The sequence below is a fragment of the Balaenoptera borealis genome (assembly GCF_965194805.1).
Source record: "Balaenoptera borealis genome assembly, chromosome: 1".
NCBI classification, from domain to species: Eukaryota; Metazoa; Chordata; class Mammalia; order Artiodactyla; family Balaenopteridae; genus Balaenoptera; species Balaenoptera borealis.
Genome location: NC_138860.1, coordinates 148,333,674 through 148,356,736, shown reverse-complemented (window position 1 = coordinate 148,356,736; position 23,063 = coordinate 148,333,674). Strand labels below are relative to the sequence as shown.

The following is a 23,063-nucleotide window of genomic DNA, read 5'->3' as shown; positions in this document are numbered from 1 at the left end:
TAGGCACCTACTGAGCAAGCAACAGAATGAGGACCTAAACTCGTATCTGACCAACTCCAAGCCCAGAGCTCTTCAGTGATGCCATAAAAGTAGAACTGAGTGTTGGTCCTGATTCTGCCTCCAGACGCTCTGTGATCTTGGGTAGCCTGCTTGCCCTCTCTGGGCTTGAGTTTTCCCCCATATGCAAAAGGAAGAAATAATCCTCCCATTCTCACCCCAAATGGGTGGTCATGACAGGTAATGCAGCCAGTCGTGCTGAGTGCCTGCCCTGTGCTCCATGCTGTCAGCCTTCAGGGACCTCTGGTCTGATGGGCAGAGGGGACTGTGGCCAGATGGTGATGAGCTTGTGGGCAGGGGAGACAAATCTGGCTGCTCCAGTCTCCCAGCTCAGGAAACGCTCCAATACCTTTGAATGAAAACAAAGCAGAAGCGTGTGATCCACACCTTAAGGTAGTTGGTTGAGAGTGAATGGAAAAGAATTATGCAGAACTGTGCAAGTGAGGTGCGCTTCTAACCAGGAGAGCTGGTGTCATTCATAGAAACCAAGATCAGTGCAGGGGTGACACACTCCCATCTCCCACCTGGAAGAATTTAACCCTTTCTGGCTTCACTGGAAACCAGGGAGTTTTCTTCTTGGAGCCACTAAACATTCAGACTCAAGACTGCCAGGGCCATACCTGACCTCAGTTACTCAGGATATAGGACAGGGCAGAGTCCTTACAGCAGCCTGTGTAGCAGGCCAGACAGAGCTGGGACAAAATTTAAGGAGGCCTCACTCTCAAGTGCCACTCCTGTGCTTGCCTGATTGGAGGACCTCCTTACATGTTGCGCCCTGGATGCCTCACTTTCCTCACCCTAGTATTGGCCCTGGTCCTCCCAGGTGAAAGGTGTAGGTGCTGCCCTGGCTTAAGTGGCTCAGGCTTCAAAGGAACTAGTGTCTCTTACAATAACTGTCTAGACTTTGCTTCCAGGATCCCCACAGGGACAAGCCCAGTCACAAGAGTCACTGCACCCTGAGAAGCTCAACGCCACAGCGTCCCCAATGGTCCTTCTAGTTAATTTATAGTTCCTCCAGCCCAGACGCAACTTACCAATTGGGTCATTTTTACCATAAGCAATGTTGCCTAGCAACATAGTTGACATACTATCTTTATCAGGTTTCCAGGGAAACGGAGCTGGAAAGTTAATGGAAGGTTCAAATCTTAAGCAGAAGGGGGAAAGGGTTTTGTTAACCCTTTAGTGCACTGGCCCTGTCAGCATTTTCAACTCCCCACGACAGGAGTGCCTACAGGCTGGTGCCTGCTGGCCCAGATGCTTTCCCCTGCCTGGTATACTGCCTTCTAAGGGACAGGAGTGGGCCCTCCTTGACATTATGTGACAAATGCAAGATCCAGGCCCCGAAGGGCTCCTTGGCATAGAAGAACAAGCACAGGCTTTGGAGTCATCAGGCCTGGTCACTTCTGGTCCCTGTAGCTCATTAGCCGTGTAGTCTTGGACTGGTGATTTCACCTCTCTGAGCCTTAACTCCACATCTGTAAAATTAGAATAAGAACCCACCTTGAGGGTCAGTGTAAGAATTCAGTGACCTTGAGTATCTTGAATATCTTGCTCACGTCTGCTGGGAGACAGCAGATGCTCAATATTTGCTGAAGTAATAAACTGTATGCAAAGCACCTGGTAAAGTAAGTACCTGAGTCATAGGGTTTTCGATAATTGTTAGCCCCCCGCCTCTTAGGGAGTGTTTTCTTGTCCATTCCAGAAATTTTCTGGTACGTCCATGGATGCCATTTCAAAGGCACCTTCCCTTCTCCCTCCCCAAACAATTGGGCGGCAGGGTGTGCCCCACTGCCCTGGTCCCCACTAACCATCCCCACCCTTGACCCCCCAGCAATGGAGCAGAGATGTGGAGGCAGCTGATACTGCGCAAGCCCAGCTGTGACGTCCGAGATCTCCTGGATCTGCTCCTGACCAGCCTGAAGGAAAAGCCTGTCACCAAGAAGGGCCGGACCTCCATCGTGCCCTTAGCGGTGAGGACACCCCACCCCGCTCCATCACTGCCCCATCCCATCCTCCTCCCTCCTCCCCTCCCCCTGAGTTCTGCACACCCATCTTCTAGTTCCCTGCTTTTCCAGGAACTAACTGTGTGGCCTTGAGCAAGTCTGTCTCTGGGCTCTTGTTTGTGATCCACTGGACGACAATAGTACTGTTACTTACAGTGACGGCAGCAGCCTGGAATAGTGGACACAGAATGACCTGGGACTCGCAGACCTTAGTCTGAGGGCTGGCTTTGCTCCATTACTGTTTTGTAACCTGAGCAAGTCACTTCACCTCCCTGAGGCTCACTCTCTGCATCTGTAAATGGAAATAATTATATCCACCTCATATAGCAGTTGGGAAAATTAAAGGAGGTAACCTGTTCACTCATTTAGCAACATAAAATGTTTAAGTGCTTCTGCTGCCAGTCTCAGAGGTCGGCCCTGGGAACACGGAGGGGAAGGGCTCTGACTGCAGGAAGGGGGCTGGGTGGAGAGACAGATTTCTCTCTGCCTCTGTCACCAACCCCCTGGTCCTAGCCAGCTGGATAATACCCCCACTCGTCTCCTTGCTTCCACTCCAGCCCCTCCAATCTGCACCACAGCTAAAAAAATCTTTGAGAGATGCACATCTGCTCTTCTCAGCCCTCTCGATGGCTTCCCATTGCCCTTGAGAGTAACACAGTGCTCCCACCTGTGCTACAGGCCCTGCACCCCTCACCGGCCTCTTGCCCTCACCCCTCACCATGATCCTCTTGCTTGCATGGGTCCAACCTCGTTGTTCTTTGTCAGATCTTCTTCTTCTTCTTCTTTTTTTTTTTAATATTTATTTATTTGGTTGTGCCGGGTCTTAGTTGCAGCAGGCGGGCATCTTAGTGTGGCATACATGTGGGATCTAGTTCCCTGACCAGGGATGGAAGCTGGGCCCCTTGCATTGGGAGCATGGAGTCTTATTCACTGTGCCACCAGGGAAGTTCCCTGTCAGATCTTCTTAAACACTGCTATCTTCTGTCACAGGGCCTTTGCACATGCTGTTTCCTCTGCCTAGACTGCTATCCACCAAGTTAACTTCTGCTTAACCCGTAGCTCTTATCACCTCCTCAGGGAAGCCCTCCCTGATTTCTCTGACCAGAGCAAATCGGTGCATATTATACTTTGCTTCACATACTTTATCTTGGGAGAGTTTACCCCAGCTGTGACTTAACAATAGTGTGTGTGTGTGTGTGTGTGTGTGTGTGTGTGTGTGTGTGTGAGGGGGTCATTTGAGTAATCAGTGAGATGCATGAATTCAGTGCCTGAGCCTGATATCCCCAAAGTCCAACATACACCTGGCACACAGTAGACTCAAAAATTTTTTGTTGGATTGATCTATTTATTCAACAGATATTGAGCACCTACTATGTGCCAGGCATATTCATAAGTTCTGGGGATTCAGCAGAGAGCAAGACAAGCTGGTGGAAGGAAGCAAATAAAGAGGAGCGAGTGGTATTATTCCTTTACAGAGGAAGATACTGATGCTCAGAGACATTCCATGTCTCATGTAAGGTCACACAGCTAGTGACTGGTGGTGCCAGGACTCAGATCTCCTGCCCCGGAATCCCGTGCTTCACCCTGGATCTCTCTGCCTCTCTCCCCCAGCACTGAGTTCTATGACTAGGGCACCAGCACCCATTCGTTCCCTGGTTTGGGCATTCATGCCCTCCTCCTCTGATCACTGTGTGTTGGCGTATTCTCATGTCACTCAGAGGAGGCAGTGAGGGCAGCCTAGTTTAACGGCCCTCAACGAAGAGGCAACTGGTGTCCCCCTCACCGTCTGTGTGCCTGTGTTATGAACCAGGAAGAGGCAGGGCTCACTATAGCACATAATCTGAAACCTGGCTTCAAGTCCCAGCTCTGCCCCCAGGAGGCTGGGTGACCTTGGGCAAGTCTCTTCACCCCCTGAGCTTGTCTCCTCCCCTGCACAGTGGGATGAAGACTCTACCTCACAAATGTGGGAAGAGATCCTTCCACCATGATTCTTCCAGGGGTGTGTCAAAGGCAAAGGGTCGCTGTGATTGTTCTGGGGCAGGGCTCACCCAGAGAGCCAGGAGTTGGGGTGTGGTAGTTGCGGGGGAATCTGGGCTTGCCCAAGTTGGGTCAGAGAAGAGCAAAGATCCAGGGCCAGCCTCCTAGAGAAGCAGTCCAGGCCCTGCCAGGAGTGCTGGGACATCTACCAGATCCCGCCCCCCACCCCCCCCCAGGCAGCCAGCGGCCTCTGTGAGCTCCTGTCCGTCAAAAGCTGCATGGGCCGCGTGAGGCGCATCTACCCCCAGCTGCTCCTGGCCCTGCTCATTCAGGTCCATTACCACATCGGCCTCAACCTGCCTGGCCGCGTGGTTTCCCACAAGGACGCCAAGAAAGACGGACAGCCCTCTGGTTTCGTGCCCGTACGGTATGTTCCTACTGTCCCTGGCAGGGGGAGGGCCACCAGCAAGGGCCCTTCCGAAAGTCTTTAGGGCAATTGATCAGTAGAAATTAGCTTTGGGACTAGAAGAGAAAACAGACGTGCACTTTTTTTTCTTTTTTAATTTATTATTTATTTTTGGCTGTGTTGGGTCTTTGTTGCTGTGCACGGGCTTTCTCTAGTTGTGGTGAGCGGGGGCTACTCTTCGTTGCGGTGCGTGGGCTTCTCATTGCAGTGGCTTCTCTTGTTGTGGTGCATGGGCTGTAGGTGCATGGGCTTCAGTAATCATGGCTTGCGGGCTCTAGAGCACAGGCTCAGTAGTTGTGGCCCACGGGCTCAGGTGCTCCGCGGCATGGGGGACTTTCCCGGACCAGGGCTTGATCCCGTGTCCCCTGCATTGGCAGGCGGATTCTTAACCACTGCGCCACCAGGGAAGTCCTCAGATGCATACTTTTATGAGAGAGCCAATCATGTGTTCAACAACTGTTTGTGAGCACCTGCAGGGTATGTCCTCTGCTTAGTGCTGGACGGCAGGGAAGAATCAGCTTCCCCCGAGGAGCTCACCATTTCGGTTTTCCTCTTCCCTCCCTAGAGATATTATTTGTATTAGATTTGTACCCAAGGCTGAACCATTTGATTTTTATTTATTTATTGGAACAGGTAATATAGGCACATGGGTAAAAATCTCAAAAGGCATTAAAAGGGAGTCTCTGTTCCTCTCTTTACCCCAGTCATCTGCCCTAAGAACCAGGTTCTTTCTTGCTCTTCAGAGGGGGTTGATGTAGGGCTAAGCCCACATGTTTTCATTCTCTATTTTTATACCAATGGTAGTGGACCTTACACAGTTATATATTTTTGCTTTTATTGTATACCATATCTCTGAGATCATTACATATAGAGCTGCCTCATTATTTTTAACAGCCGCATAATATCCCTCTGTGTAGATTCCAACATACCATCATTTACTTAACCAGGATCCTCTCGATTTAGGTGCTTCACAGCATTTTGCAATTAGAAACAATGCTGCAGTAAGTGAGACTGTTTATATGTCTTTATACTTACATGTGATTGTATATGTAGGATGAATTCCTGAAAGTACAATGGGTGCATCAAAAGGTTTCTGTATTTAAATATTATGGTGGAATAGGAATGTGTGGTGGAAACAGTTCTTGACCAGTGAGTGAAGGGAAAATGAAGGACCTCCTAAAGCACCCAGTTTGCCAAATTGCCTCCCACAGAGGACACCGCCGCCAGTAGTATATGACACTATTTATTTCCCCACAGCTTCACCAGCACATTCTCATCTTTGCCAATCTGAAAGTTGAAAAAAATGGTATTTTGCTGTAATTTTAGTTTGTATTTCTCTTATTATGAATGTGGTTGAGGTTTAAATGCCATTTCTGTTTCCTTTTCTGTCAGCAACCTGTTCTTGTTCTTTGCCTAATTTTACATAGGACTGTTGGGAATTTTTCTTATTAGTTTGTAAGAGCTCTTTATATATTAAGGACATTAACTCTTTGTCATTTGTATTCCAGTTTATCACTTAACCTGCAACAATCTGATGGTTTTTTGCTATTCAGAACTTTAAAATTTTTATGTAGTCCAGTTCCTCAGTCTTTTCCTTTTTGGTTTCTATTGCGTGTTATGCTCAGAAAAGTGCTCTTTGAGGGATAGAGGGCAAGTAGTTGTGTAGCTGGGCTTGAAGTCAGGACACCTTGGGTTTGAGTCCTGGACTATAACAGTGCTTTGCGCTTTGGGTTAAACCAATTTAACCTCCTGGCAACTTGGTTCCTTGCCTATGAAATGGGGTAAGCAGTTCCTACCCTGACAGGTGTGTTGTAAGGACAAGATAGGATCTCATCACAGACGATACCATGTGCTGAGGCTGCGGAGAGAAATTTGTCTGGCAGATGGAACTGATGGTGGGAGAGACTTGGGTGGAGGTAGGTCTGGCCTGTTGGGGCAGGGTGACATGAGGTCTCAGCCCCCTTGTCTTGGCAGCTGGGTGGTCAAAGTGGTGAAAATCCTTCTGCTGAAGATGGGCTGCTCATACGAGGCTACCTTTCTGGAGGACCAGGGTGGCTGGGAGCTCATGGGGCAGGCGGAGAACCACCACCGTGGAGTGTCCCTGCTGGCCAGGTGAGGCCGGGGACCCCCAGGGCAGGGGTTGGAGGGAGGGGAGAGACCTCAGGGTCTTTGGAAAGACCTGGGTTTGCATCTCTCTCTGGGCAAGACCCTTCCCTCACTCCATCGTCGCTCCTCTGAGACTGGCAGAGTATCATCTACCTCAGAGGGCAGACAATTCAGATGTGAAAGATAGCACACACTCTACAAACTGTCGTTAGAGCAGTACCTGCCATTGCAGAGCACTTAGGTTATTTATGAAGCACCTTTCTCACCACATTATGAATTTAGTTCCCACGCTAATACAGAAATTATGGTCTAGCCGAGCAGTTTATAGTGTGGCCTTGGAGCAGGTCTACCTGCGCCTGAATCCCAGCATACCACTTCCCAGCTGTGTGACCCAGGGCAAGTTCGTTTCCTTCTCTGTGTCTCAGTTTTCCCACCAGTAGTATGGAAATAATAACAGGGCCCACCTCCAAGATTTAGGGTGAGGATTAAAGTACTTTGAACAGCCCCTGGCATATAGTAAGAGTTCAACACAGGTTAGCTTTTATTATCGTCATGCTGACTGGTGGGGCAGGGATTATTAATGTACATTTTGCAGGGGAGGGTGCCAAGGTTCAGAGGGGGACAGTTATATACCAAAGGTCACACAACCAGGAAGTGGCAAGGCTTGGAAATTACCTGCTGACCCAGATCAGGGTTGTTCCCCCCAACCACACACGCCTCCCATGGGGTCAGGAGAAGGGTGGCACCTTGATTTCACTAATGTGGCTCCTGCAGGAAGAGTCTGCTTCTTAGCCCTGCACTCTGAGTGTCCAGGATGGTGCTCTCCCCAGGGGTCTCAGGATACAGCCGCATTTATTGAGCACTTGCTATGCTCTAGGCACCATGCAAAGAGCCGTACATTCATGGACTATTCCATTTAACCCTCACCATGACCGATGAAATAGCACTATTATTTTCCCAGTGTTACCCATGAGGAACCCGAGACCCAGAGAAGTTAAGTGACTTGCCCAAAGTCACACAGCTAGTGGTAAGGCCAGAATTTGAACCCAGGCTGTCTTATTCCAGACTCTGTTCTTGGCTGACACACTTTCCTGGATTCATTGATTAATGAAGCATAGTGCAGACTTGAGGGTGCATCAGAATCATCTACGGGGCTCGTTAAAACGCTGCTTGCTGGGCCCCACTTCTAAAGTTTCTGATTCAGTTAGCCTGGGATGGGAGCCTGAGGATGTGCATTTCTAACAAGTTCCCAGGTGATGCTGATACTGCTGGTCCAGGGGCCGCACTTTGAAAACCACTGGCTTAGTAGAATGAACGAGGCAGCTGGAGTGGGGAGCCCTGGGTTGGGGCTCCAGCTCTGCCATTTTCCAGCTCTATGACCTTGGGCACTTCACACTCAAAGCCTCTGTTTCCTCATCTATGAAACAGGTTAACAACAGTAACCTACTGTTAGGGTAATGGTGAGGATCAAATGCAATAACTACTTGAAAGCGTCTGGCTGCTGCCTGGTGCCAGTGAGTGGGTCCTCACACCCTTTCCTTCCTGTCTCTTCCTGCTGGAGTGGTCCTGTGCACTCAGGGGTCTTAAGCCTGTCTTTCTTACTGATTTGCTCTGTGCTCTCAGGCAAGTCACTTTCCCACTCTGGGCCTCAGTTTTCCCATCTGTAAAATGAAGCAGTTAGACCAAATGGTGTCTGAGATCCTGTCCAGGTGGGAAACCCTGGGGATGCAGGAACCCAGGTGACTTGGGCTTGCCCAGAGTTTTGAGTGTTGGGGCTAGGCCCCCACCCAGCACATCCCCCCAGGGCTGGAGAGCCTAAGGGCACTGTTCCCCCACCCCCAGGGCCATGGTGCACTACTCCTGCCAGGAGCTCTGCCGCATCCTCTATCTGCTCATCCCGCTCCTGGAGCGAGGCGACGAGAAGCACAAGATCACCGCCACTGCCTTCTTCGTGGAGGTACAGACTGGGCACTGGGCGTGGGGCAGGGGTCCCCCCGGGCCTTCCCCTGAGCACAGGCCTCAGTTCCCATTGCGGGTCATTTCTCCTGTGCAATAAGTACTTAACACTTTAGAGTCTTTCCTGAACATGATTTCTTTTGAGTACAAAGGCTTCGTAGCCCTCTCTCCCTCCTCCCTCCCATCTCTCCTCTTCTTTCTACCCCCTCCACCCCATTCCATTCTTCCCAGACTCCCCCTTGCCCCAGGCAACCACCAACCTTTGCTGGGCACCTCTGTGTGCCAGGTACCAGATTGGAGACACAAATATGAATTTGACTCTACCTTGCTCTCAAGGAGTTCTTGGTATGGGAGGGGAGACAGAGCACATCCCAATTATAACACAGGGTACTATAGAGTGACTTGTGCTATGATGGGGGCAGTTCAGGCTGTGGTGGGAGAACAAAAGTCTTGGATGTTGGGTGGGGGAACATCAGGGAGGCCTTCCTGGAGGAAGTGATAACTAAGCTGAGTGATTGTATGGGGGTACTGGAGTGGGTACTGGGGAGAGATTAGTCAGGAGAAGGTTGGTAGGGTTGGCCCCAGAAGGGAAGACTTGCCAATAACAATAGCCAACATTTATTGAGCACTTACTATCTTCTAGGCATATTCTAAGAGCTTTACACATATCGATCCATTTAATCCTCACAATAATCCTATGATGCATATACTATTCCATCCCCTAGTTTAGAGGAGGAAACCAAGGCACAGATTTAAGTAACTTTCCCAAGGCCACACAGCTCATAAGTGGCTGATCCAAGATTCAAAGCCAGACACCTGGGCTCTAAAGTACACTCTCTCTTTCATTTTGTGTGTGTGCTTGTGGTTGTGTATGTGGTAAAAAATATATATTTCATGAAAGTTACCATTTTAACCATTTTTAAGTGTACAGCTCAGTGGCATTAAGTGCATTCACACTTTTGTGCAACCATCACCACCATCCATCTTCAGAAGTTTTTCATCTTCCTTCCCAAACTGAAGTTCTGTACCCATTAAACACTAACTCTCCCTCCCTCGTTTCCTCAGCCCCTGTAACCGCCATTCTACTTTCTGTCTCTATGAATTTGCCTATTCTAGGTTTCATATAAGTGGATTCATCAATATTTGTCCTTTCATGTCTTGCTTATTTCACTTAATATAATGTCTTCAAGGCTCATCCATGTTGTAACGCAGGTCAGAATTTCATTCTTTTTTAAGTCTGAATAATATTCCGTTGTATGAACATACCACATGTTGTTTCTCCATTCATTGGTCGATGGACATTTGTAAAACCCACTCTCTTAACCGCCATCCCATCTTCCTCTTGTGACCTGCTGGCTGCCACACAGGGGGTCTGGGCTATCACCAGGGTCTGTACAGTGGGGCTCAGAGGCTCACTGTCTGCTCAGACAGTGGAAGGTTAAGGAAGGCTTCCTGGAAGAGGTGCCATTTGAGCTGGGCCTTGAGTAAAGATTGCCAGGTGGACAGAGGGCAGCATGGCAATCCCGGCACTTCTTGCACCTTTCTGCCTCTCCAGTGGACTGTGAGTTTAGGGAGTAGGGACTACATTGTGTTTATGTTGCATCCCTAGACCCAACCCCAAGAGGGCCCCCAAGAAGTGGGGATAGGATGGATGAGTGAACACTTTGCCTGGCTCTGCAGGCACCAGCAGAATACGTCACCTCCAAGAGGACAAGCGTGTGTCTTGGAGCCAGGAGTCGGGGTTACAGCCTCAGCTCTGCTGGGGTCTACTTCTAATTTCCCCCATGACCCTGGTGAGGAAAGGGAAAGTGCCATTTCTTGAGGGGCTGCCACATGCTGAACACCACGCTGACCTGTTTTATCTGCTACCCCACTCATCAGCACAGCAGCCCTGAAAACCAGGAATTGTGAAGCTCATGTGTCGGCGAGGTCAGAGGCAGTTTTCAAGGTCACACAGCTCAAGTTGTCCAGAGAGATTCAGACCAGGTCTGCCCGCCTGGCTCCTCTATCCTGGTCAGCCTCGTGGGAGAGGCGGTCCTCTCTCTGTCTGTTAGTGGCTGCCACAGGGGCTCTTGGGGGAGGGGGGGTGGAAGGTTGGACTTCCCGTGTCCACAAGTTCAGGGACAGTAGGCTTAACCTTTCCCATCATTCTCCTGGAGCGCTGAGCAGTGGTCCTCCCTCCCTGGGGCAGGGGTCCTCACCCAGCTTCAGTCCTTCTCCCACTCCCCAGAAGAGGTGGCCCACTCCTGGCCAGAGCCAGGCCCACCATGTTCACAGTGGTGCTTTGATGTCACTCAGATGTCCCTCCCTGGCTCCCCCAGCCCCCCATGCTGTGACTGTGTGTGTGCTTGCTTCTTCCAATGGCGGGTGAAGTCCTCAAGGGAGCTGTGTGACCTTCGGCAAGTTGCTGAACCTGTCTGTGCCTTGCTTTCTTATAATACGGGGATAATGAATTGCCCATCTCATAGGGGTTTTTTTTTAAGCAAAATTTAAAAATCTTTTATTGTTTCACTCTTATTTTCAAATAATTTTAGATGTAACAGAAGAGCTGGAAAAATAATAAGAAAGTTCCTGTATATCCCACACCCAGCTACCCCTGACGATAACAACTTACATAAAAATAGTACAATAATCGAAACTAAGACATGGGTACAATACTACAAACTACAGACTGCTCAGATTTCACAGTTTTCCACTGATGTCCTTTCTCTGTTCTAGGATCCATTCCAGATCCCACCTTGCACATTAGTTGACTTAATAGGACCTCCTTCATCTCCTCTAATCTTGTCTGTCATGGCCTTGGCACATTGAAAGACTAACTCTAGGTATTTTGTAGAATGTCCTTCCATTCGGCTTTGTCTCATGTGTTCCCATGATTAGACTGAGGTTATGCATTTAGGAGAAGAACCTGTATAGGTGAGGTGACCTCTCAGGGCATCATGTCAGGGGGCCCATTACCTCTATTTTAACTTCTTATTATTGATGATGTTAACTTTCATCAGTTGGTGAAGGTGGTTCTGACTGTGAGGGTAACACGTATCCTTTTGTAGTTAAGAAATATATGTGGAGAGATACTTTGAAACTAGGCAACTTAAACTTTTACCCCCTAATTTTAGCATTCATCAATGGATCCTGCCTGGAGCCATTATTCCTGTGGTTTTCTAATGGTGATTTTTCTATTTGCATCATTCAGCCTACAATTATTAGTTGGAATTCTTCTGTAAGAGTTGTTCCTTCTACTTGCACGTATTTATTTGGTCATTTTTTTATACCAATACAGACTCGTGGATATTTACTTGATTCTTTGGGTTATAATCCAATACTATCCTTTTTTTTTTTTTTTTTAACATCTTTATTGGAGTATAATTGCTTTGCAATGTTGTGTTAGTTTCTGCTGCATAACCAAGTGAATCAGCTATACATACATGTATATCCCCATATCCCCTCCCTTTTGCGCCTCCCTCCCACCCTCCCTATCCCACCCCTCTAGGTGGTCACAAAGCACCGAGCTGATCTCCCTGTGCCATGCGGCTGCTTCCCACTAGCTATCTATTTTACATTTGGTAGCGTATGTATGTCCATGCCACTCTCTCACTTCGTCCCAGCTTCTCCATAGTGGCTGTATCAATTTACATTCCCACCAACAGTGCAAGAGGGTTCCCTTTTCTCCACACCCTCTCCAGCATTTATTGTTTGTAGATTTTCTGATGATGGCCATTCTGACCTCTCATAGGGTTTTGACGAGGATTAGGTGAGTTCACATAAAGCACTTAGAACAGTGCCAGCACACTGGTGCAGAGCAGCAGCGTTGTATGGATGGGTGGAGGGCGGGTGGTAGGTGGAGCCCCACTTTTCCTGCCTCCCCCACTCCCCACCCCATCAACTGTCCTGCCTGCTCTCTCCAGCTCTTTCTTCTCATCACAGACATAGGGTCTCAGTAGTCACAGTAGATGGAGGACAAGGGAGCAGACGGGAGAAGTGCTTATGAGGTTGACTAGGCAGGAACTGAAGACCGGTTGGGTGCTGGAGGTGGGGGGGCAAGGGAGAGGAAGGAGATGAGAGTGATGCCTGGTTTGGGGCTGGGACAATGGGGGTCTGGTGGTGCTAATCCCGCAATGGGGGGCACTGGAGGAGGGCAGTTATTTTGTGGTGCGCAGGCTCCAGGGCACGTGGGCTCTGTAGTTTGTGGCACACGGGCTCTCTAGTTGAAGTGTGCAAGCTCAGTAGTTGTGGCGCACGGGCTTAATTGCCCCGCGGCATGTGGGATCTTAGTTCCCTGACCGGGGATCGAACCCACGTCCCCTCCATTGTAAGGCAGATTCTTTACCACTGGACCACCAGGGAAGTCCCGGAGGGCAATTCTAAGGAGGAAAGGAATCATTTCTTGTTGGATGTGAACTCAGGCAACAAGTGTTCCCTGAGCACACACTTCACCCCAGAGCTTGTATCAGGTAACAGGCGCCCAAGGAGAAAGGCTCAGTTTGTGTCCTCAAGGAAGCCACCAGTGGGATAGGATACGGGAGGCAGATGCATAAGCACATGGGGGCACTAAGGTTTCCATGTTCAGGGCTCCCAGGGGCCCAGAGAAGGGGGCAGTCAGCCTAGGTGAGGCCTGGGGACACTGTCAAACATGGCTTCAGGGGGGCTGAGTTTTGGATGGAGCTGTGCACGGTGAGCTGGGGCTAGAGTGGAGGTGAGAGCCCCGGCAGAAGGGCATCCTGCCCGCACAGAGGGGACAAAACAGCCTGGGTCATTCCGTGAATGATGGGCAGCTTGGTTAGAAGCTGGCTGGTGGTAAGAATGTGGGCTAGAGGGTAGGCAGGTGTGAATGAGGCCCCAGAGGCAAACAGGGCCTGAGGTACCCCTTGGGCCAGGGAGTAATTACCCTTACTTCCTCAGCTCCTCCAGATGGAGGAGGTGCGACGGATCCCTGAGGAATACTCTCTGGGACGGATGGCAGAAGGCCTGAGCCACCGGGACCCCATCATGAAGGTGCTGTCCATCCGAGGCCTGGTCATCCTGTCCCGAAGGACTGAGAAGGTGAGGGGAGCGTAGGGGAGAGCCCACCCAGCCAGGCCCCTGACAGGAGGAAGGATGGAGCTTAGCCATCCTTGACTCTCCATTGCTGGTGGCTGGAATCAGAGTTCATTTCTGTCTCTGCCTCAGTTATCCCATCTGTAAAATGGGTATCACTTAATAATTCCCTCTATACTTTATTCTTTAGAAAATAGTTTCTAATTCAGATTTTTCACAATGACCCTAAAGGCAGCGTGTACAGGAGGGGCTGGGGATGACAGTAATTATTCCTATTTTACAGATTAAGAAACTGAGTCCCAGATTGTTGATATATCATTAACGTTTTTAAAAGTGCTGTGTTTTTCTCTACCAGGCACTGTTGTTGCAGCTTAGGATTTAGAGGGACAAAGGGACAGGATATAGACTCAGAAAGCTAACTAACAATGCATGGTATCATCTATATAGTGCCAAGAAGTGGGGAGACAATAAAGGGCCTCAGGTATCCAGGCTAGGAAAGAGTCAGTGAGGCCAAAGAGGGCTTTGGGGACAGCAGAAGCTTGAGTGAGGGCATGCCAGGCAGGTGGGACAACATAAGCAAAGGCCTGGAGGTGGGACTTGCTTGACCAAGTTCATCTCAGTGAATCAGAGGCTGGGTCTCCCACCTGTTAGCACAGATAGGAGCCCCCATCCCAAATGCTCCTTCTCCACAGACCACCAAGGTGCAGGCCCTCCTGCCCTCCATGGTGAAGGGTCTGAAGAGTGTGGACGGGCTGCTGGTGGTGGAGGCGGTCAACAACATCAAGGTCATCTTCAAGGGGCAGGACTGGAAGCTGATGGACAGCTCGGTCTATGTGGAGATGCTGCAGATCCTGCTGCCACACTTCAGTGATGTAAGGAATCCCATGGGGGTGGGAGGATGGGGTGGGGTGGCACCCGGAGGGCAGTTCTTTACTGCTCTGGGAGTTGCAGTAGCTCCCACAGCCTGTTGGGACCTGGGCAAGGCCGAGTCAGCCCAGGGGAAGGGGCACGAGTCCCAACTGGTCCTCATCTCTTTGTAACTGGTTTGCACAGAGAACATTCCTTTTCTAATTAGTTCTCACAGAGGGAGGTCTTTTTGTGTCATCAAGTTTCCCCAGAGACTTGCCTCACTGTGATTGGTCCACCTAGAGAGGTCACTGGTTTTTGATTGGTCTCAGCAGAGGGGGGCATTTTCCCACTTGGCACGAAGGCACATTTTAGGCTAGTGGGGGCCCTGGCTGGGAAGAGCGGGCAGAGCTCCAGACCTAGGCTTTGCTGAGGGAGACGCCAGCCCCAGATCGGCCCCACCAGGTGGCCTTCACTGTTTTCCGTCTCTGTGTGACTTGCGCCTGGAGGGGCCCTCAGAATGAGTGGAAGGAAGGCCATGTGCCTCCATGTGGGGCACAGAGGCCCAGGCGGGCTCCTGGAAGACGGAGCATGCCTGAGCCTCTGCATCTGCCCCAGTCACGAGAGGACGTGCGCTCCTCCTGCATCAACCTGTACGGCAAGGTGGTCCGGAAGCTGCGGTGGCCCCGCACCCCGGCCATGGAGGAGCAGCTGATCAGCACCTTGGTGCCCCTGCTGCTGACCATGCAAGAGGGCAATGCCAAGGTGAGCCAGGTGAGTGCGCACGGCCCTGAGCCCTGAGGGTGCACCCCTCTTTACAGAACCCAACCTAGAATCACAGATGATCCATCACCGGACAGTTTATTTATGTCTGGCCAAGTCTGTTTACCAAAGGTACCCATGTCAGTATTTCTCTTCAAAACAGCCAACTTCACTTGTATGTTTCAAATAGGAATTGCTTTTCCCAAATCCAGTTTCATACAGTTTTTTTTTTTTTTGGAACACATTCCGGCTATCCTGGAATTCCACAGCTCTGGTGTTCTCTTCCTGTTGGCCCCCAGAAATGTGTGAAGACCCTGTTCCACTGTTCTTGCTTCATGACTTGGGAATTGCCAAAAAGAGCTTACAGTCGGAAGCCCTGGGACAACCAGCAGCAGATGGTGGCCAAAATTTGCAAGTACCTTGTGAGTGCTTCCAAGACTACAGTGGGTCCTTATGAGTATGCTGGAGGTGGCAGGTTCTTTCCTTGCCTCTTTCTTCTTTTTACATGAGCATCCTTACTGACAATTCCATTACCACCTACAAGTCGTTGGCTCCTGGAAGTTCATCTTTGTCTCTGACTCCTCTCTCCACTTCTGGTGTTCCCTCTCCATGGCTTACCGGACATCTCCCCCGATGAACCACACTCACCTTAAGCTCAGCATGTCTCTTCTGAACTTATGCCCATCCCATGTCAGTTCTGCTCTGTCCCTCTAGATCCCCAGAAGCTGAAACCTAAAACTCTCTGAGGCTTATTCCTCTCCCCCACCTTCACTTTTGATCAATCTTAAATATCCTTAATACCTCTGAATCTGTCTTTCCCTCCCCCTCCCCACTATCATTACCCTTAGTTCAGGTCATGTTTGTTTCTCATCAGGGCCATTGGTCCAGCCACCCAGTGGGTCCCCAAGCCTTGAATCTCATCCCCTCCAGTCCATTCCCCATTCAGGCCACCAAAATGGTCTGGTTAAAACACAGTCTGTCTATATTATATCCCTGCTTGAAGGGCTCCATTGGCTCCCTTTTCTACAACAGTAATTCCCAGTGTGTATTCTTTGCAACACCAGTCCTACAAGATATGCCCCACAGGGGAGAAAAGAAGTTCCAAGACAAATAAGTTTGGGAAATACTGCATCATCATCTTCCTCTTGGAGATCTGCAGTGCCATCAGTACATTAAAGCTCTGAGATGTTCTGTGCTGAGGAAATGTTTCATGGTTAATTCATGGTTTCCCAAAGTTATTTAACCACAGAACTCCCTTTCGAGATAACACCTGAGAACATCCTGCAGTAGGAGAGAGCCATATATACAGTGAAATGCTGCACTGCAAGATGCAGCCTGGTTCCTCCACATACAATTTGGGAAGCTTTGCCATCTAGGCCCATCTACCTTCCCTGTTGTTATGGGCCGCGTTCCCCAGGATGCAGACTCTGAGGCAGAGGTTGGCATGCAGGAGGTTTATTAGGGAGCCCCCTTGGGATCAGTCCCCGTGGAAGGAAGGGCAGAGAGCGGGAGTGGCAGTGGGAGGAGTCAAGCTGCAGTGTAGTTTCAGGGGAAGTCTCAGCCAACACTATGCTGAGATTCCTCACATTGGAACTAGGGGTCAGGTTTCCACATAGACCCAGGCATCTGTCAGTTTCTGGTTCTGTCCCTTGAAGAAAGTCTTGAGGTTGTGGATTGCCTTGTCATTGGATGCCAGCCAGCCTGGGAAGGGTCATGACTTTGGGCCAGCAGTTCTCTTCCACCAAAGCAATCTGTACCTGGGGGAGTAAATCCTTTACACCCTAAGGGAGCTCTGGCTGGGGGCCTACAGCATCCCCATTCTCCCACCAACCTAACAAAAATATACAAAGTAACAGATTGTTACTTTGCAACAATAATCGTTATCAACAATGCTCAAAACCTCTGCAATCCAGTGCCTAATATTTTACCTCATTTTACAGAGGGAGAAAGGCCTGGAGGAAGTGTTTGACCAGGGTTGCTAATTCAAATACTTACCATGATCTGTGACTGCGCAGATAATGATTATAAGTGACGTGGAGGTGGTAGGGCTGTGACAACCTGGAGTGCCCAGGCTCTGGGTTTTCTTGGTTTTTTTTTTTAAGCATTGGTTTTATTTTATTTTTTTCCTTTTTAAAAAAAAAAATTATTTATTTATTTATTTAGACTGTGCCAGGTCTTAGTTGCGGCACGCGAAGTGTTAGTTGCGGCATGCGAAATCTTCGTTGTGGTATGCAGGATCTTTTAGTTGTGGCATTAGGGCTCATAGTTGCGGTATGCGGGCTTCTTAGTTGCGGCATGCAAACTCTTAGTTGCGGCATGCATGCGGGATCTAGTTCCCCAACCAGGGATTGAACCCGGGCGCCCTGCATTGGGAGCGCAGAGTCTTACCCACTGGGCCACCAGGGAAGTCCCCCCAGGCTCTGTTGAAAGCACGAGTGGAGAGCTCCAGCTCAGCATGCAGCCCACTCTCACCAGGGCCTCCAGTTTCACAAGAAAGTCTAGATTTTTATAAGACATTAATTAACAAGCAATTTAACTTATTTAAAACACTGTGCTGGCCCCTGCCCTGCCAGCCACTTGTGGCCTGTGGGCTGCCAGCTTGTGACCTCTGCATTAAGCCCTTCCGGATTCTCAGTCTCTTCTTTGCTCTCCAGGCATCAGCAGCTCTACTCATATGAAGGTCAACCTCTAGCCTTAGCTTTAAGAAGGGGTCGGTAACCTAGTCATTCATTCAGTCATTCATCCAACACTTTCTGGGTACCTGTGCCATGCCAAGCTCTGTCCAGGGTACTGAGGACTCTGAGCTGAGTGAGATGGCCCCTTCTTTTGGGGGAACACCAGATTCAGTGGGGGAGATAGGTATAAATAATTATAGTCCAATGTCATAGGTGCCATGACAAAGGCTGTGCAACATGCTATGGAAACATCAAGAGTGGTGGGATCAGCTTTGCCTGACGGTTGTGGAAATCTTTGGGGAGGAGATGGTTTCTGAGCTGAGTGTCAAAGAATGAGAGGGAACTCATCAGGAAGGAAAGAAGGAAAGGCACTCCAGTCAGGAGCAATAGCTTGTACCAGGTACAGATCCGGGGAGAGCTGGGCCATGACCTGGGACCAGAGCATGGTGTGCATGGAGGTGGTGATGGAAGTTGAGACTGAGAAATAACATGATCATGAACACTTTGCCCACCAGGCCCAGGAGTTTACTCCCTGACATGCAGATTGTCAACAAGAGAGTGATCTGATCAGACTTCTCTTCATCTCCCTCAACAGTCTCTTAGCAGATTGCCTGCCCCCTAGTTTCTACTTGATCACACCCAACCTGAACACCACTGTCAGACTATTTTGCCCAAAACATTGCTTTGTCATTGCCCTATTAAGAATGAATGTTGGCTTAGTATTTTCTAATGCATAAGGAAGCCCTATTCCTATTTGGATTTTAAGGACTTTTAAGACCCTCCTAAGTCTCTAGTTTATTCCCCACTGCTCTGTAACTTGAATCCTTTACCTTGGTCAAACCTGTCTCCTTAGTCATGTCCCTCGCATGCCAGGTCCATTCTCAGCTCTGGCTGGACTTGCATTTTATTTTATTTTTTAAAATAAATTTATTTATTTATTTTTAATTTATTTTTGGCTGTGTTGGGTCTTCATTGCTCCGTGCGGGCTTTCTCTAGTTGCAGAGAGCAGGGGCTACTCTTCGTTGCGGTGTGTGGGCTTCTCTTTGTGGTGGCTTCTCTTGTTGCAGAGCATGGGCTCTAGGCGCACGGGCTTTAGTAGTTGTGGCACGTGGGCTCAGTAGTTGTGGCTCGAGGGCTCTAGAGCACAGGCTCAGTAGTTGTGGTGCATGGGCTTAGTTGCTCTGCGGCGTGTGGGATCTTCCCAGACCAGGGCTTGAACCCATGTCCCCTGCATTGGCAGGTGGATTCTTTTTTTTTTTTTTTTTTTAATTAATTAATTTATTTATTTTTGGCTGTGTTGGGTCTTCGTTTCTGTGCGAGGGCTTTCTCCAGTTGCGGCGAGCGGGGGCCACTCTTCATCGCGGTGTGCAGGCCTATCACTGTCGCGGCCTCTCCCGTCGCAGAGCACAGGCTCCAGACGTGCAGGCTCAGTAGTTGTGGCTCACGGGCTTAGTTGCTCTGTGGCATGTGGGATCTTCCCAGACCAGGGCTCGAACCCGTGTCCCCTGCATTGGCAGGCCGATTCTTAACCACTGCACCACCAGGGAAGCCCTGGCAGGTGGATTCTTAACCACTGTGCCACCAGGGAAGTCCCTGGACTTGCATTTTAGAACTTACCTTCCGGCTGTAGCAGGTGGGTGGATTGGAAGAAGAGACGCCCAAGGCAGGAGGACCATTGAAGTGACTGTTGCAATCAGCTAAGAGAACATGAGGCCTGGCCTCTGGGAGAGTCCAGAATGGGTAGCAGAGATGTTTAGGAGGCAAGGAGCCAGGACCTGACTGCCTGACATGGTCCCCGTTCCTAGCTTTGGGAGGGGTGGATGGATAGTCCCTCTGAGGGCCCAGCACTCTCAGGTTTCTCTTTGTCCCAGGTGGACACCCATCGAGACAGTGCCTTCACGTTCCTCAGCCAGAGCCTGGAGTACACCAAGAGTTCCAGGGCCTCCCTCCGGAAGTCCTCGGTCATGTTCATAGGTAACCCGCCCTAGCAGAACTAGTCCTACCGCTTCCTCCCCTTGGAAGGAAGCTGCGGCCCTTCTGGCACTGGGTGGATGCCTCCCCTTGGGTGCAAGGCTTGGCCAGCAGACGGCCTTGGTATAAATTAGAAAGGTCTCCCCTCCTCTGAGATCACTGCTTGGGAAGTGAGCCAAGGTCACAACCTTGGCATCTGTACGCAGAAGTGCTGCTTCCCCCCTGAGTACGGTGGGGTCCAGGCCCAGCAGGAGCTTGCTGTTGACCTCGGCAGGAGGCGCCAAGCTGCACAGTGGAGAAGTGAACTAGGATCTCAGCTCCATGATCCCCTTTCTGTGTGACCCCAACTGAGTCACTTACTCCCACTGAGCCTCCTCTGTAAGATCTGTAAGATCATCGGTAAGATGGGGATCAACTCCTACTTCACGGACCGGATGAGAATATTTTTTGCGTGTGTGAACACTGGCAGATAAAGATGCTCCCTCAGTGTTCGTCACCTTCATCCTTCTTTCCACAGTCCCGACCTCTGCCTTTCTGGGGGAAAAACCATAGATTCCCCTAGCTCAGAGTCCCCCCATAGGACCCTTCTGATGGCATGTTCTCCTCTCAGCTACTCCCCTCCCCTCCGCTCCCTGAAATATCCACACACCCTTCAAGGACCAGGAGACCCTACTGCAGAGAGGCTTGGAGAGGATGACATTCCCAGCCCTCCACCTTGTAAAGCGATGTTTCTTTTAGTACCTTCGCCCAATTCACTTGCAGTTTTTCATCCATCCTGTCGTCCATGCATGCATTCATTGGCTTATGCCGCAAACATTGATTGATCCTCTACTCTGTGTCAGGCACTGCGCTTAGTCTAGAGAAACACAGAACTTTTCAGGAGGTGATGCTGATGTCTGGGGGTGGGGAGGTGTAGGGGGTGGCTCTTAACATGATCAGTTCCGGGACATATGAGTGATGCCCAGGACAGGGGGAGGGGGTGGGGGGGGTGGGCGGGCAATCCCTCAGGGTGTGGGGACTGGCTCAGGGACACCTTCTCCCACAAAGTGACATTATTTCTTAAATTCTGACTTCTCTAAATCTTGCTCCAAATTAATCACTTCTAAAAATATTGGTGTTTAACACCCTGGGAGTCTTCTCTGTGTCAGGGCCTGTACTGGGAAAAGAAACCTGGGTAGCACCTGCATCTGCCCGCAGACAGCTCCTAGTGTGGTGTTTTGATTCCTAACCTCTTGTGGGTTATGGATCTTTTGTGAGACCCTGAAGAAAGTTATGAGCACTTTCCCTAGAAATATGCATATAAGCATACACTCAGAGACTATCCTTCCTACTCCCCCATCCCCAGTGGATCTAAGCTGAAGAAACCCCTGGTCTGGTGGGAGATGTTCACGAATCACAAGTCAAATACAACACAGTATATACAGGTAGAGAGAAACTCAGAGACTCTGGGAACCCAGAGAGGCATTTAACTAGCTTGGGGGCAGGGTCAGGAAACATTTCCTGGAGGAGCGACTGTGTTAAACTGAATATTCAAGGACAAATAGGAATTAGCCAGGCACAGAAGTGTGGGAAGGGCCTTTTGAGAGGTACGGCTCATTCAAGGATCCGCAGGTACTTTAGTAGCTGGGCATGCAAGCTGGGAGCAGGGTAGGGCTGAGCAGTGTGGCCGAGGAGCTGAGTCTCAGCCCCTCCCGGGGCCCCACCAACCACCTGCCTGGAAGGTATGCGAGGCACTTGGTACCCTTCCCGTTACTGTGGCTCAAACTCCCTTGAGGAGGGGGTGCCGAGGCAGCACCTCCCTGAGTCTAAGGACACTAAGGACCAGCCTGGGGAAGAGACCACCTAGGGCCACCTCTCAGAGTCAGCTGCAGCCCAGCTCCTGCCCCTGTCCTGGTGCCACCCTTGCCTGCTGGACCTGCCACCTCTCCTAGGAATCTGTGTCGTAGGGAATCTGTCCCAGGTCAAGACAAAGTTCTCTGTGTCCTTACTTGTGGGGCTGGAAGAGGGTAGGGAGAGCTTTTCTGAGGGGGTCTGGTCCAAAGGTGGGGGTCGGAGTCAGGAGGTGGAGGCACTCACCTCTCGGATTATGCTCAAGGGTCCCTGGTCCCCTGCATGGAGAGCATCATGACGGAAGATCATCTGAACGAAGTTAAAGCCGGTAAGTCCTGCCCTGCGTTGGTGAGATTTCAGGGGCCAGTGAGGGAACGAGTAGGCTCACAGTGGGTAATGGGAAAGGTAAGGGTTATGTCCCAAGGCCAGGGGCTTCAGCTCAGTCCAGTTGTGTTGGTATTGACCCAGACAAGTACATGTTAAGTACTGTGTAGTCACCAAGACACAGACATACAACCCCACCCTAGGGGAGCTTATGATCCAGGAAACGAGGTTCAGAAAATAAGACCAAAAACCATTTAGTGTAGAGCAAGTAGTTCAGACTCTTAAGGGAGCACGTAAATTTTGTAACTGGGGAAGCTGATGGGAGCATGAAGGTAGGCTGGGGTAGTCCAAGAAGGCTTCCTGGAGAAGGCAGGTTTTGATTCAGGCTTCAAAAGGCATGAACAATTTGAAGAGCTGGGAGATGAGGGGATGCTGAGCAGAGTGCTTAAGCCAAGGCATGAAGGGAGAAGGACGAGGCGTGAGACCCATGGGGGGACCTGGCCTTAACAAGCGACTTCTCTCCTCCCCATGACTCAGCTCTGGAAAACTTGAGACACGACCCAGAAGCATCAGTGTGCATCTACGCGGCCCAGGCCCAGGACAACATCCTGGCCAGCTGCTGGCGGAACTCTTGGCCACTGCCACATGGGGACTCTTGGGTGTGTGACCCGGCTACCACGCACCGCTGGAGCCCTAGCTGTGAGAACCTGCCCACTTCCCACCAGCGGCGCTCCTGGATCATGCAGGCGCTGGGTTCCTTGAAGATGTCCTTGAAGCAGTGATGTCCCTGAGCCCCCAGCCCTCCTCGGAAGTGGCCAGGGCCCCAGCCATGCTCACTATAAATGCCACATGTTTTGCCTCTCCTCACGGAGTGTTTCTTATGAGATGAGCATGGCCTTCATCATTGAGTCAGTCAACATTTACAGATGCACATAGGCTGTCTTGTCCACATCTTATAAGTGGGGAGGCTGAGGCTCAGAGAGGTGGTGTGGCTTGCTCAAGGCCACACAGTAAGTCTGCTAGATGTCTCAGGTTCCCCTCGCTCACAGGGAGAGA

The 23,063-nt window shown here is 50.3% G+C and overlaps 1 protein-coding gene across 3 annotated transcripts in view; it reads left to right on the top strand.

Moving 5' to 3' along the window:
* Positions 1-23,057, top strand: part of MROH7 (maestro heat like repeat family member 7) — a 56,845-nt gene extending 33,788 nt beyond the window's left edge. The window contains exons 14-25 of one of the 3 annotated variants that reach the window (XM_082356498.1): positions 1,889-2,027; positions 4,274-4,464; positions 5,478-5,504; positions 6,478-6,615; positions 8,452-8,566; positions 13,465-13,605; positions 14,292-14,471; positions 14,965-15,219; positions 15,507-15,629; positions 19,754-19,856; positions 21,949-22,011; positions 22,545-23,057. In XM_082356498.1, the coding sequence (XP_082212624.1) occupies positions 1,889-2,027; positions 4,274-4,464; positions 5,478-5,504; positions 6,478-6,615; positions 8,452-8,566; positions 13,465-13,605; positions 14,292-14,471; positions 14,965-15,219; positions 15,507-15,629; positions 19,754-19,856; positions 21,949-22,011; positions 22,545-22,789 (1,720 nt within the window). In that variant the 3' untranslated portion in view covers positions 22,790-23,057. Of the gene's footprint in view, positions 1-1,888; positions 2,028-4,273; positions 4,465-5,477; positions 5,505-6,477; positions 6,616-8,451; positions 8,567-13,464; positions 13,606-14,291; positions 14,472-14,964; positions 15,220-15,476; positions 15,630-19,753; positions 19,857-21,948; positions 22,012-22,544 lie in introns of all 3 variants that reach the window. The other 2 variants (XM_082356499.1, XM_082356497.1) reach the window with 2 other exon arrangements.
* Positions 23,058-23,063: the final 6 nt, after the last annotated feature.